General features: G+C 37.3%; 1 protein-coding gene across 2 annotated transcripts in view; it reads right to left on the minus strand.

Annotated features, from left to right (window-relative positions):
* Window positions 1-1574: 1574 nt before the first annotated feature.
* Window positions 1575-16210, minus strand: part of arl13a (ADP-ribosylation factor-like 13A) — a 19862-nt gene continuing 5226 nt past the window's right edge. Inside the window, exons 1-10 of one of the 2 annotated variants that reach the window (XM_017474127.3) lie at window positions 9360-10702; window positions 8930-9028; window positions 8555-8625; window positions 6674-6923; window positions 5822-5927; window positions 5451-5656; window positions 4150-4243; window positions 3731-3998; window positions 3524-3640; window positions 1575-2000 (exon numbers count right to left, since the gene is read on the minus strand). In XM_017474127.3, coding sequence (XP_017329616.1) covers window positions 1933-2000; window positions 3524-3640; window positions 3731-3998; window positions 4150-4243; window positions 5451-5656; window positions 5822-5927; window positions 6674-6923; window positions 8555-8625; window positions 8930-9028; window positions 9360-9385 — 1305 coding nt within the window. In that variant the 5' untranslated portion in view covers window positions 9386-10702 and the 3' untranslated portion in view covers window positions 1575-1932. Of the gene's footprint in view, window positions 2001-3523; window positions 3641-3730; window positions 3999-4149; window positions 4244-5450; window positions 5657-5821; window positions 5928-6673; window positions 6924-8554; window positions 8626-8929; window positions 9029-9359; window positions 10703-16210 lie in introns of those variants that run through there. The other variant, XM_017474128.3, reaches the window with a different exon arrangement.

Below are 16210 nucleotides of genomic sequence, written 5' to 3' on the forward strand. Positions count from 1 at the left end.
GCGTGTCGGATCATATAAAACCAAAAGGTCGCTTAGATATTGTGGCGCGAGACCGTTTAGTGCTTTATAGGTTAATAAAAGTATTTTATAGTTAATGCGAGATTTTACTAGGAGCCAATGCAGTATTGATAATATCGGTGTGATATGGTCGTATCTTCTAGTTCTAGTTAGGACTCTAGCAGCTGCATTCTGGACTAACTGGAGCTTATTTATATTCCTACTGGAACATCCAGACAGTAAGCCATTACAGTAATCTAATCTAGAGGTGACGAATGCATGAACTAGTATTTCTGCATCATGTAGTGACAATATTTTAGAAATATTTCTGAGATGAAAGAAAGCTATCCTAGTAATATTATCTACATGAGCATCGAATGATAGGCTGGAGTCAATAATCACTCCAAGGTCTTTAACTGCTGTACATGATGAAACAGAAAGACCATCCAGGGTAACCATGTGATCAGAAAGATTACTTCTAGCTACACATGGGCCTAATAAAAGTATTTCTGTTTTATCAGAATTAAGTAGAAGGAAGTTAGTTAACATCCAACGTCTAATGTCCTTTACATAACAGTGGAAGCTAATTCCATGTTTACGAATAATTATGCTGTTATGCTGATGATACACAGTTGTATGTTTCAGCGAAGCCAGAGGACAGACAGAAGCTTAGTAAAGTTGAGGATTGTGTAAAGGACATTAGACGTTGGATGTTAACTAACTTCAGAGTGCAGTAGCATGCCTCATCTTCAACCAGCCCAAGAGAACCCATGTCTTCATCTCATTCCACTGGCTTCCTGTAGCCGCTCGTATCAAATTCAAGGCCTCGATGCTCACCTGCAAGACCTTGTCTGGAACAGCACCCTCATACCTCAACTCTCTCCTGAAGGCTTATGTTCTCTCACGCAATTTGCGACCGACGCTTAGTATACGTACTCAGTGTGGCTCAATGTCGCTTTCAAGAACCTTCAAACTGTTCCTCAGTGGTGGAATGAACTTCCAGTGAACTTCCAACCTCAATCTGGACCACAGAATCTGTCTCTATCTTCAAGAAACAGCTAAAGACCCACCTCTTCTGTGAACACCTAACCACCCATAAAAAATTAATGGATCAATTAATGGATCTTGTATGGTAGCACTACTTGTATTGTTCTCTGCTTGATATTGCTCTTCTTGTATTTTCTAATTTGTAAGTCGCTTTGGATAAATGTGTCTGCTAAATGAATAAATGTAAATGTAAATCATAAAAATAAATAAACTAAATGAATCAAGTAAATAAACCATCATAACAAGCAGCCCACAATACACCCTAAAATGTAATTGCTCAATGGATTTGGTGATTGAAAATTAAACAGGTGGTTGCTAGAATTTAGTTGTTTGTGTTTCTGTCATATCTACATATGACAAAAATAATATGAATAATGTGTTAAAATGAAAAGAGCATGTTTTTTAGCAGGTTAGAAGTTATTTATGTCAAAGAATGTTACAAAACATGATGTAAAGGATTAGTTGGATAATTTATGTCACGAAATTCTAATTAAAAAATAATAATAAATAAAAAAATTAACATTAACAAGTTAACAGCAGAAGAAAGCATACATTTTAATTACAATTCACAAAATTATTACAATTTACAATTCAACTTTACTGATAAAAAAAGCAAAATAACAACACAATAACAGCAACAAATTATATTATTGGTTCTATAAAAAATACTTATTCATTATTTTTTGAAGAGTGTCTGTTAAAAGCAGATTATACAGGGTTTCATATTGTATATACTAAAAAAGATGAGCCAGATGAATATGCCTATCTGGAAATCCATGTTTTGGTGAAGATGCCTAAAGATGTTGGTTTTGTGGTCCAGTCCCTTCATTAAATGTTCTGCACAGGTCTGTGTGATCTGGGTCATCTGCCAACGCATTTCCAGTTCTCTCACTGTTCTGGCACCAAAATCTGATCCTGTCGGGCTTTTAGAGCCAAAATGGCTTTCTTGTAAAGATCTACCAGGAAACAGGCAAATTAAGTGATTTAGTGTGCTGAGATTCTAGATCATACCTGCTCAGCTGAAAAAGTATTTTACTTGTGTGGTGGTCTAGGAAAACCCATTGACTGTCAAGTTGGCTGGATTATGGCATACAGCCAAAATGAAGTTAAAAATAAGGTTTTGACAAGCATACTTTAACCTCTAATTTAAGAAAACACAAGTATATATATCACCAAATGACATATTAAAAGAATTTTTTTTAAATTATGTTTTGATCAACTTGTTGGATAGCTATGTGATATAGCACAATTGTCATAAAACTATAAACATTTAAATAAGAAAATCATTTATACACTCTGTACAGGGGACAGCAGACAAAGTTTTACGTAAGGAACCACCATGTAAATAATTCTTTAGATATAGTCCCTCCAAAATACTAAATAAATGTCAACAATTGATGGTGACCTCACCATGTCAACAATTGCATAATTTTTTAAACCCATTTATGTAGAGTATGCACAAGTAAAATAAAAATTGGGGTTTTGCAATGACAATACATAGAGGTAATCACTCAAAAAAAAAAAAAATTAAAAATGGTCAAGCAACCTGCATTGGACCATTTGAGATGGAATGAACCATTTAATTTGTAACAGAAGAAAAAGTGCAAAACTATGCAAAAATGCTCCTTCAATCAAATGCATGCAAAATCAGACAAATTGTAAGAGTTTAATGAATAAACCCTTTAAAACTAAGCAATGGCACTTACAGTCAAATGCACACAAAACCAGTCATATACAGTGAATCAGAACCAGACATACAAAGTCCATCAGTTGATGGCCATTCTTCTTAATAGTGATTCTTCTGTTTTTGTGGCTGATGGTAAATCGTTTCACAGTTTCCATCTTTGCTTTCAGCTAATGTGTATTAGCTAAGTGAAAGTAACTAACTAGAACTAAAAAACTAGATCACAAAGATTATCTATAGTATCGGTGACTATGCTTTTTTATTCTATGAGACTATATACATTATAACAGTTTCAGACTAGTGCTAATAGTGGTAGCTACTGTTGAGTACTTGTCCACGATCATTTGTGTGCATTGAGGGTGAGGTAAGAGAGGAGAACCAGGAGAGCGCACCAAGGTCAGCTACAAAAATTTTTAGCCGTAAACGGATCTCCAAAGTTGGCTAAAATCCCTGAATTCCTCAGCCTTATGCTCGAGCAATGACATTAGCAGGGATAGTGTAATTTGAAAGCTACTGAAGAGCTGTTTTTAATGGCGAGCGTCAGTTGTTGTGATCCAGAGCTATCAAGTTTCACGATTGTTTTATGTGCAGATGATTCAAGCTTTGGTAATGGTACAGTTTCACCATGAAAGAATGCAATCACGTGACTAGCACGATTTAATTATTATTATTATTTGCATTTTTTCCAATACAGATTTAAGGTGCATAGCACCACCTAGTGTGCTGGAGTACATTAGTGGTCATTGACATGAATTATGCTTTTGTCTAGTACAGTGAAAATTCAGTGAGACTTACCGAAAGTGGCAGAGAGATCAGCAGGCTGTCTATAATTTACAGGAATTTCTTCTGTGTTTATCCTGTTCTTTCGCTTTCCTTTCACCACCTTTTTCTTTTTCTTGTTTTGTCCATTACCTGATGAAGCAGTGTATCAAAATGAATCCAACCCATCATGCCTATTATCTACTTGAAAATATTCCAAAAGTTTTATTTTGTGCAGAATACCTTTAGAGGGTTTGGATTCCTGGGACTCTGGATTATCCACAGTCTCCACTTTTGCTCTGGGCTTCAGCCTCCCACTTTTTTGTGGCAACAGGTCATGACTGACCTTCTCCTTTTGACTGTTACCATCCTGGTCTTCCTTATTTCCTTCTGCCTCTTCTTCTTCCTGCTCTTTATCTACTTCTTCATTTTTACTTCCTTTTTTCACACTTATTGCTTTGATCTTAACTTTCAGCTTCTTTTTCTTCATTTTCTTTTGAAAGGAATTCTCCTGTAACCAGATTGTAGTCTAGTTTAAAGTAAGCAGAAAATACCCTACATACAAAACTCTGTTTGTTTGTCTGTGTGTGTGTGTGTGTGTGTGTGTGTGTGTGTGTGTGTGTGTGTGTGTGTGTGTGTGTGTGTTTAACTGTTTAACTTACCTTAAGAATAATTGGTTGTAGATGGCTCCTGCTTTTCTGTTCTTCCTCCAGAGGGCACTGTGCTTGGTGAATGTCTGGTTTACTGGCTTTAAGTCTGCAGATGCCAACACTTATTACACACTACAAAAAATGCCACCTTAGTGAAATTGTGAAATTATCTTGAATATAGTCACATATATCTAGTATTTCCTATTTTAAGATGGCAATAAATCCAAAATAAGTTTATTAAATTCAGATTATTAATTTTATATAATTAGAAAATTTGGCTTCATATTTAGGGTGCACAGTGGCTTAGTGGTTAGCACATTCGCCTCGGGTTGGGGATTCGATTCCCGCCACTGCCCTGTGTGTGTGGAGTTTGCCTGTTCTCCCATGCTATGGCGGTTTATTCCAGGTTCTCCGGTTTCCTCCCCCAGTCCAAAGACATGCATAGTAGGCTGATTAGCATGCCCAGAGTGTCCACTGTGTATGAACAGGTGTGTGAATGTGTATGTGATTGTGCCCTGTGATGCATTGGCACCCCATCCAGGGTGTTCCCCACTTTGTGTCCCATGCTCCCTGGGATCGGCTCCAGTTTCCCCACAACCCAGTAGGATAAGTGGTATAGAAAATGGAAGGATAGATGACTTAGTATTTATCAGGTGGGCTCTCCAGAGGGTGGTGCTATCAGCTGAGCACACCATCCATACTGACTTCCCTGACCTGCAGTCAATCTACAGCAAGCAAGGCCAGGAAGATAGTCAAGGACCTCAGCCATCCGAACCATGGACTGTTCTCTATGTTGTGGTCAGGGAAGCGCTACCGCTCCCTGAAGGCCAGCACAGAGAGAATGAGGACGAGCTTCTTCTCACAGGCCGTTCAGGCCCTGACCCAGAACAGCACCTAGGACTAGACCTTGGATTTATTTGCACAACACCCACACCCCCTACATTCCTGTTAACATACCCATGTTACCCCAGATTTATAAATCTTTATTATACATGTTAACAATTTCACTGCAACTACCTCAGCACTGCATTTCACATACAATCGCACATATCTGCACTTTATTCCAAATATAGTCCGAACTGTTACTGCTATTTATCTTTTTATATCCTTTATATTATATTTTTTAGAATTTACCTTTTCTACTTGTATACAGGTAAACTTTACAAGTAACCTCTGGTTTATGTAAATTCTATTTTTGTGTCAGTCAGTCATAAAAAACACATTCCACTGCATGTCATACTGTGTATGGTTGTGTGTGTCACCAATAAAATTTAAGTTGAGACTATTTCATGCATTTTTAAACACAAAGGCACCTTTCAACTTTGTTTTTCTTCTGACTTTTTTCCACCTTCCCTTTCCTTTCTCTCTCCTCCGGTCCTGGTGGCCTTCCACCATCTCTGACTACACGGGCACAGAGATCTGGGTAGTCCAGGCACACAGCCCGTAGTAACCACCTGAGGCCTCGCAATGTCTTCCTGTCTGACCATCGCCGCAGGTCCATTAAGGCAGAGCATGGCTCCTTTTATGGGACAAAAACGTCATTATTCATACAACTGCTCAATCTAATTAATAAAAAGCCCCAAATTAGATATATCATATCACATAACTATGTGAAAATATATACTAGAGATATTTTGATTTCTGGCCATATTGGTATTTTGTCATAATCCAGTATGTTACTCACAATGTGGCACAGAGACTGGCTCTGATTGACTAGCTTCTCCAGGGTCAGGACCTCAATCAGTTCACTTCCCAATAAGGCATTCATTTTGTCTTGTTTATTGGCTAATCTGTAAAGAGGAACAGTCTGTGGAAATGATTTACTTTGCATGTAGTGCTGTGTAAAAGTATTTGCCCCATCCTGATTTCTTCTGTTTTTGTATCTCATACTAAACGGTTTTAGATCTTTAAACAAAATACAACATAAAATAAAGGCAACCTGAGTAAACACACAATAAAGTTTTTATTTATTTATTTGTTTTATTGAAGCAAAAAAAGTTATCCAACACCTATCACAGATGTGAAAAGCTAATTGCCCCCTTAAACTTAAAATCTATGTTTGGTTTATGCCAAATATAATGGGACCCCTGTCTTCCAAACAGTTCCACTTTTGACTCATCAACCCAGAGAACATTCTCCAGCGGAACCCCATTATGAATACAGTTTCATAGATTTGGGGAATTAGTAACTACGGGAGCAAATACATTTTCACACAGGCCCAGTTGGTATTAGGTAACTTTTTTGCTTCAATAAATAACATTATCATTTAAAAACTGTATTTTGTGTTTACTCAGGTTGCCTTTGTTTAATTTCTGAAAGAATTTTATTATGAGATATACACGAAAACAGAAGAAATCAGGATTGGGGAAATACTTTTTCACTTCACTGTACAGTAAATGTAATGTAATCATGTTCGTAAAACATACTAATAATAATAAATACTTTTTCACATAGAGGAAACTATTTATACAATTTATTTTAAGAATAATTTAAGAGAGCATTTAAACATATAAAGGGTGTCTAAATGATGGCTTACACTAATAGGGGCTTTCCAGCCACTCTAGGCTGTCTCAGCATGTCTGTCAGAAGTTCTTTGACCTCTTTCATTCTGTGTCTATCACTGGAGTCCACCACAAAAATGACTCCATGGGCCTCGCCATAGTATTCTTTCCAGCATGAGCGAAACTCAGTACTTCCACCCATGTCCAGCAAATTCACGAGGAAGTTTTCCAACCTTAACTCATGTCGGACACATCCATGAGTAGGACTCACTTCTCCATGGGGAGCTAAACAATAGGTAGAGATAGAAATTATTGTAAACTCCATCATTATTTATATACAGTCATGGGAAAAAGAAAGTAGGCAGGGTCCTTCAATTCTTTGTTTTTATTTATCAAGGTCTAAATAACAATTGTGTGATCTTTCACCAACTTCTAGAAACAAACAAATAACCTCTGGCAATGACAAAAAAATACACAACAGATTTCAATATGTAGTCTTTTTTTTCCCTCCAAAAGTAAAACAACATTCAAAACTAGGTGGGAAAATAATAAGAACACCGTATATTTTAGTAACATGTAGAACCACCTTTAGCAACAATAACTTGGAAGTAAATGTTTTCTGTAGGAGTTCATCAATCTCTCACACCATTTCGGAGAAATTTTGGCCCACTCTTCTTTAGAACATCCAGCTCATTGATGTTTCAGGTCATTTGTTTATGCACAACTCTCTTAAGATTCAGTCACAGCATCTCAATGGGGTTGAGGTCTGGACTTAGTTTGGCCATTGCAACACCTTGATTTTTTTCTGCTTTAGCAATTCAGAAGTTAATTTGCTGGTGTGCTTGGGATCACTGTTCTGTTGCATGACCGAGTTTCAATCCAGCTTAAGCTGCTGGACAGATAGTTTCACATTTGTCTCAAGAATATTCTGGTATAAATTGTGTTCAAGGTCCTGTGGCTGAAAAACATCACCCCTCCACCACTGTGCTTGATAGTTGGTATGAGGTGTTTGTGGTGATACACTGTGTTTGGTTTTCTCCAAACATGGCGCTTTACATTATGATCAAACATCTCCACCTTGGACAGTCCAAAGGATATTGTTCCAGAAATTTTGTGGTTTGTTCAGATGCAATTTTGAAAATCTAAGTCATGCTGTAATATACTTTGTGGCTTTTTCCTAGCCACTCTTCCCTGAAAGCCATACTTGTTCAGTCTTTTTATGATCATGCTGTCATGAACATAAACATATAATGTCCTTACAGAGGCCTCTGGGTCACATGATGTAGCTCTCGGTTCTTAAAAATATATATTTTAAGCATTAAACAGTCTGACCTTGGACTGAATTTGCTGGGACACCATTCCTGATAACATTGGCAACTGTTTTGAAGGCATCCATTTGTAAACAATCCTTCTCTCTGGAGAATGGTGAATTTCAAATTGTTTGCAGATGGCATTATAACCCTTCCCAGATTGATAAGCTGCAACATTTCCTTCTCTGAGGTCATGGCTGATGTCCTTTCTTATTGGAATGATGTAGACACACACCTGAGTGCCAACAGTGCCAATTGACAACACTTCTGCTTTCAGAGAGGTAGTCACACTTCTTGATGATTAATTAATCTTGTGCATTTCATTGGTAACACCTGGTTGCTAATCTCTTAATAATTATGAAAGTATGAAGGGTGTACTTATTTTTTCCCTACCTATGGAATGTTGTTTCACTTTTTTGGGAAAAATGACTACATAATGAAATCTGTTGTGAGTTTTTTTTTTCCACCTGAGGTTAATTGTTTCTTTATAGAAGTTGGTAAGGACTACACAATTGTTATTTGGGCCCTTATAAATAAAAAATCTTGAATTGGGTGTACTTTCTTTTTCCCATGACTGTAAGCTAATATACACAATGTTATTCTTACCTCTTAACATCCCTCTGACGCACAGTGTCTTTCCAACTTTGTCAAGGCCAACCACCAGCACAGTAACTTTCCTGAAGAAACAGAAGAGATGCAAATTACCAGTCCATCTAGGTAATATCTGTTTTTCTCAGTCTACTATTTAAGAATATATGTTTACTAATTTTGGCATTATTACTGAACTATGATGAAGATGAAGGTGAACCCCTTGCTCACTGGCTTAGCAGTGGCAGATTGGCCACGATTTGAACTTCCAAGTTTTCTGATCAGTAGCCCAGAGTTTTTATTGTCGAGTCACCACTCTCCATTCGGTTTCTAATGAGCCCAACATCAGTGCAAATAATACAGAGTATTGTGATTATATCTGATAGCATTTACCTCATGGGTTGCTGCAGTTTGGAAACCCAGTTGCAGCAGTTGCTCATCAAACTGAACATATTGAGGTGAGGAGGAGTGCACCATCTTCTTGATTGAAACCTGTATACAGATTGTACAGATTCCACATTAAACCAGGCGCGAGTCCCACTGCACCATATACTGCAGTTCAGAGTTTTTGGTTTTGGAGTATGAAATCAACAAAATGCTGAAAAATTCAAAAGGATTATGTACCAGGTTGTTAGTTTATATGCAGTACACAGAACTAGTCTTATGTGCACCATGTCTTTAATGTGTGTGGTTTTTTATAAAACCAGCAGTTTTAAAGCATTTACAAAGAAGTGCAGGAACACAGATGTACAGTTCACAATATATGAAATAAGCAGATTCAATTTTATTGTAAGGTGTTGTTAAAAAATGGCAATTTACTTACAGTAATATGTCCTTATTTATTTGCATGTTTATGTTTTCCTCCCCTGTGGCATTGTGTACAGTGCTGTGAATCGTAATCAGGCTCAAATTCTGCCTATAATCCTGTCACCTCATCTGGGAGGAGCCAAGAAGGCTCATGCTTCTTACTAATCACATGAGCTTCAGGGACATCTGCTCTCCTTATTGGCAGCTAATGGTTTGTTTATCTGTCCCTGATAGAGATTCACTTGTAACATTAATAAAAAGTCCTCACCTGTACAGTGTTTTATGTATGACAAAATGTGTTTCATGCTTTTCCAGTCACCTATAATTCAATACACTTACAATAATTATGGATTATATGATAGCACGTTATTACCATATTGTGTCATGGCACTGTTAATAAAGGCAGCATGAACACAGGTAAGGTAAACCTACTGGAAAATCTGGATTCTGGTGTCTGTTGTATGCAGGCACATGCCAACAATGTAAATCATGTGTGTATTCATTTTTTTTGTTTTGACATCATAAAAGGTTTGGCCAGCTTACTGATGAGCTCTTTCAACAAATAAACTATAAAGTACCAAAACACCTGTCTATTGTGGCGTTCTTGTCTATTGAGATGACCAATAAACCAAGCTGAGTGATGTTCTGTGCATTTCTCTTTTATTAATTTGGCTATTATTATGCACTTTTTCAACTTGGGGCATACATAAATACCAACACTTTTTCTCCAGTCCTCGTGTTCCATTTCACCAATCCTAGTGAGAATTACCTGGATATCTAGTTGTGACCCTTCCAACAATGTCATGAAGTGGCGGATGACTCAGTATTTGCAATAAATACTGCTGTCATACAGCCATCTGCTTTTTCTTCTCACCTTGTGCTCATCAGACTACATGTATGCTATCTGCTTAGAAGCTGCAGTCAGTGCTAGAGATAACCTCTTCCCCAAAGCTGGCAATACTCTCCTCTAATCTCTTTTGATGAGGAAAATATACTGTATTTTTATACATTGTGTTTTTCTAGTGATATGCTATGGAACTTTGTGGTATCTGCCGGCTTCAAGTAGCACTTGTCTCTCATTCTCTCCACCAGGTCAAGTTCTCCCCTCTAGCCAATGAGCGGGCTTGTGACCGTGTGCCACTGCTGTGGTTTACTAGTTTTTCCTTTAGTTTTTGCTTTAATCTGCACTTTTACTACTAAGCAGGCTAAATTTGCTGGACTCTGCATGTGAGCAATACTGGAGCTGGAGTCAGGTTTCCCTTCATTTAACATTCATTAACATACTACTACCTGAGCCATGCCGCCGCACAGCTTTGGAGTCAGCAAACTTATATACAGTGCCCTCCACTACTATTAGCACCCTTGGTAAATATGAGCAAAGAAGGCTGTGAAACATTGTCTTCATTGTTTAACCTTTTGATCTTTAGTTTAAAAAAAATTCACAAAAATACTCTGCTCTCATGGATATCAAACAATTGCAAACACAACACAGATTTATCAAAAAAAATCTTTGTTAAATATAGGTATGCAACAATTATTGGCACCCCTATGAATTCAATCCATACATCTTCTACTGCTTACAAGGCGGGGTACATCCTGGACAGGGTGCCAGTCCATCGCAGGGCACAACCACATACACACACCCATTCATATACTATGGACACTTTAGACACACCAGTCAGCCTACCATGCATGTCTTTGGATTTGGGGGAGGAAACCCCCACAGCATAGGGAGAACATGCAAACTCTGCACACATATGACCCCAGTGGGACTCGAACCCCAGACCCTGGGGGTATGAGGCGAACGTACTGGCAAACGTACTAACCACTAAGCCACCCACATGCACAGTTTTAATATAATTTTAATATATTTGAAGTATTTTCCCATTTATATATATATATATATATTTTTTTTTCTATATTTTTAGTACACCTGGGTGACTAGGAACAGGAAATTGCCCAACCATGACCTCCTTTTTCACAGGGGTGTAAATATGAGGCAACATATAGGCCAAATTCCCTTAATCATTCATAAGTCGGTAAGACCAAGGAATATAGCTGTGATGTGTGACAAAAGGTTGTTGAGCTTCACAAAATGGGAAGTGGCTATAAAAAAAAAATAGCACAAGCATTGAAAATGCCAATTTCAATTAACATTTCAACAATTAAGAAGCTCCAATGAACTGGAAATGTTATGAATCAACCTGGAAGAGGTCTATATTGTCTCAATGCACTGTGAAGAGCATGGTTCGACTGGCCAAAAAATCTCCAAGGATCACAGCTGGAGAATTCATGATGTCACCTACATCTACATCTATATTCCATGCACCTACAAGTTGTTTGGAAGGGTTTCAAGAAAAAAGCCTTTACTCTCATCCAAAAACAAACTCAAGCGTCTTCAGTTTGCCAGACACTACTGGAACTTCAAATGGGATCGGGTTCTATGGTCCAAAATAGAGCTTTCTGGCAATAAACACCAGAGGTGGTTTTGGTGCACACAGAGAGGTAGCCATATGGAAAAGTACCTCATACCTACGGTTAAATATGGTGGTGGCTCTTTAATGATTTGGGGCTGTTTTTCTGCCAGAGGACCTGGACATTTTATTCGGACACATGGCATTATGGACTCTGTCAAATATCAAAAGATATTAAATGAAAACCTGACTGGCTCTGCCAGAAAGCTTAAAATGACCTTCCAGCAGGACAATGATCCAAAACATACATCAAAATCAATACAAAAATAGTTTACTGACCAAAATCAAGGCCCTGCCATGACCATCCCAGTCCCCTGACTTGAAACTCAAAGAAAACCTGTGAGGTGAACTGAAGAGGAGAGCCCACCAGCGTGCACATCGAAATTTGAAGGATCTGCAGAGATTCTGTATGGAGGAACGGTCTCAGATCCCTTGCCATGTATTCTCCAATCTCATCAGGCATTATAGGAGAAGACTCTGAGCTGTTATCTTGGCAAAGGAAGGTAGCACAAAGTAATGACTAAAAGGGTGCCAATAACTGTTGCATACCTATATTTAACAAAGATAAAGATTTGTTTTTTCTTAAACCTGTGTTGTGTTTGCAATTGTTTGATATTCATGAGAGCAGAGTATTATTTGTGAATGTTTTGAACAAAAGATCAAAAGGTTAAACAATAAAGAAAAATTTTCACAACCTTCTTTGCTCATATTTACCAAGGGTGCCAATATTATTGGAGGGCACTGTAATTCATCTTCAGTAACTATTTTCTTGTGGTAAGGGTTATGGTAGATCCAGAGCCTGGGATCCTGGGAACACTGGGTGTAAGGCAGGAATCCACCCCTGATCGGATGGCACGCCATCACAGGACACCATGGAGACACATGTTCACACACTCATTCACACAATTTAGCCAAGCAATTCAGTATTTACAGTTGTTTATCAGAAGTTAGTATGATCATAAATAGGATTCCCAGGAATGATTGGTGCTATAGGTTGTGTACCAATCCTAAGGCCATTCACTACATGACGGTTTAGGTATAACTGCCTGTCCACTGATTTGTTTGTTCTATACATGTAGGCAGATGTGGACCATTGTTGGGCCCCCTGACGTGAAACTACAACTGCTCCAACCAGAAAAAAATCAACGCTGCTATGACACAAAACACTAACTACTATAACATACTATATCCTACTATAACATACTTTTAGGCTCATCCACCTCAATGTCATGTTGATACAATTAAACACATTAGTATTTAGACTTTATTTACAATACATTGCACAATAAATATGTGAAACCATGCATAGACTCCCAAAAAAATTTTATTATTTTTTTTCTTACATTTATCTTCACTAAAGTTTAGTACTAAATGCTGGGAATAAGAGAAGATACAAGTGTCCTGGTGTAGGGCAAGGTTAGAAAATAGTGTAAATAAAAACATTTCCATGGACTTTTGGTTAAATATATTTAAATAAAATTCATCTAATTTTGGTCAAAATATGATTTTTCATGATTTTTCATTATTTTTGGCTGTTTTACAGAATTTAGGCACATATACATCCACCAGATTTTCACAGACCACCCCACACACGGCAGCATTTAAAAATTGTCAGTAATTCATAAACATCATGGAACAGCATAGCTAAGTTAGTTACATTACATTTATGAGCAACTTACAATTATCTCATTTCTATACAACTGAGCAGTTGAGGGTTAAGGGCCTTGACCAGTAGTGGCAGCTTGGTTGAATTTGAACTCATGACCTTCTGATCAGTAATCCAATGTCTTAACTACTGAGCTACCACTGACCTAGTTAGCATTACTATCACTGCTTGTCTGACTCTCATATTGTGTGCCTTGCAGTGCCATACAACTTCATCAATTCATAACACCTACATCTGTTTTAAGTGATATTTTATCATTCCCATGTACATGTAACATATCCAAAACAAAATATATGCTAAACATATACCTGAGGGGTGGAAAAGCAGTAGCAAGGGGGTCAGGCAAAACATTGCCATTCTTAAAAGTGGGTCGCACTAGTAACTATTGTAATGTCTTGCTGGAATGTCTTTTAAAGGAAGCTTCAAATGTAGCAGCTTGCATACTTACCAAGGAAAGGATGTCACAACACATTACCCTGGTCTTATTCAAGCTACATTAGGAAAAATAAAGAAAAAGAAAAAAAAAAAAGAGATCTGCTGGCTGCTGGTTGTGCACTGCATCAAGCACAGATGGGACTAATGTTCAGATAAATATTTGTTAATTTGTCATTGGACAGATAAGCTCTATGAACTAATTTAAGGTGCATCTGGTTGAGATGAGCACAGGAGGAGAAAAATGTATTCTTTCCAGAACTTCCACCCACCAAACCTCATCAAGGCCCTCTGTCAGCTTTGATTCCTTGTACTGGAATTATCATCTTCAGAAAGAAACATGTGACAGAATACTGACCCCTTTTACGTTAGATGACTATGAAATATGTGCTTGTCTTTTTATCACAAGTCTTCACCTTGTGATCACTCTACTGTATATGGTGTGATAACAAGCCGTTAACTTTGATAATGTAATAGCAAAAATTGCATGACATTAAACTACTGTTTTTCATAATCATATGCTTAATTCACCTAGCTACATAATTATCTTTTAAAACTGTGTATTCTTCTAGAAGATTCTCAGTCTTATAAGACTTATAACTTATAAGAACATATTGTTCCTGCAAACTTCTGATTTAAAACCTTCTACTTTTGATAAAGTCTGAATAAATAAGAGGATATCTGTGTGTTTACTGGTTTGGCCTTAGCTTTTTGCTTGCTATTTGTTAATACTAGACACATAACTAGACATATAATACATATATATTATATATTTATATATATTTTTTTCTTCTTTTTTTAACTGTTATACAAATGCTATTTTGAAGACTGCACTGGGTGCACTACATACAGTCATGTAAAAAAAAATTATCAATAAAAGCACACCTCACGGAGATGTTGGTTTTTTGACATATTTGGACAAGCAAACATTTGATCATCATTGAAACAGTGCCTATTAATGAAGTTGATATGCTTGAACAAAACAAGAAATTTGAGAAAAATTTGCTTTTTTAATCATTTATTCAACAGAAATATCAATAGATGTGATATTCTTCTGTGGAAAAAGTAAGTATACACTTGGCCTCAGAAGCTAGTATTGCCCCCTTTAGCAGAAATAATTTCTTGTAAGCATTTTGCATAAATGTCCACCAGGCTTGCTGGATTCTTTTGACCACTCCATGCAATATTCTTTCAGTTGCAAGATGTTTGAGGGTTTTCTTGCATGTGCGCAGGCCAGCCCTGTGTATGGTAAGGGCCCCTAAGTATTAAACTGTAATATTGAACCGACTGCCAGCTGGTGGTACATAGACCAGCTCTTTGAATCTTATTTGTGGTAGCACTACAAATGTGCAACACTGTCCAATGACAGTTTAGCCAATTTTGGAAAAAGAAAAAAAAACAAAAAAAAACAAAAGTGATTGCACAGATATACTTGAACGTAGGTCAAGAGGTACTTTCTTCCATTAAATGCCATTCAAGCTGCACTATGGCTGTGGCCCGGGCAGCATTAATACAAGTGTCACTTGTGGACATTTGTGAAACAGCAGAAGGTTGCTTTATTGCAACACATATGCTCTGTGGTGAGTTTGAGTGATTCTCACCCTCAGTAGAGATCAAAATCACAACATATTGATTCTTATTGTCGGTAAAAAACATTATCAGAACTTGAACAACTCCCATTCTCAAGAAAGGGCAGAATCATTGTTGTGTACAGTTCTCCTCTTCAAAAAAGCACGGCTTCAGCACTATTTAGGTTTATTGTCCATTATTGTAGGAAATGTGCACAATTACAACATATTGTAAACATGACTTTGATATGTGGCCTTCAATAGGTTACTAAGTACATATAAATAGTATACCTGTAACTGTAGCTCTATAGCTATTAGAGGACTCAGGTAGATGAGAATGGCCAGAGGAGAAGTTTCAAAGCAAACATAGAACTACAGTGATGTACATTCATTGCATTTCTGCCCATAAGTTCTGGAGTTGGCTGCAAATACAGTGTGATCTATTCCTGGATACTAGAGGTCCTTAAAATCAATTCTGGTGTTACTGTATTTTGTGTCATCCATTAGGCTAGTGGGCCTTAAGATTCAAATAATTGTCTATAACAAGGAAGAAGCCATTAGGCAAGCGTCCAGATGCATCTTTCATCTCCTGCTGCTAAGATAATAATACATGGCTGCTACTGGTTTAGTTTCAAGTCTGATGAAATTACAGAAGGGTGGAGGATGTAATGTTGCATACAACCAAAAAAAACACCCTTCATTGCATTAGCTCTGGAGTGTCTTATAA

This window comes from Ictalurus punctatus, chromosome 8 (genome assembly GCF_001660625.3).
Source record: "Ictalurus punctatus breed USDA103 chromosome 8, Coco_2.0, whole genome shotgun sequence".
Classification (NCBI taxonomy): Eukaryota; Metazoa; Chordata; class Actinopteri; order Siluriformes; family Ictaluridae; genus Ictalurus; species Ictalurus punctatus.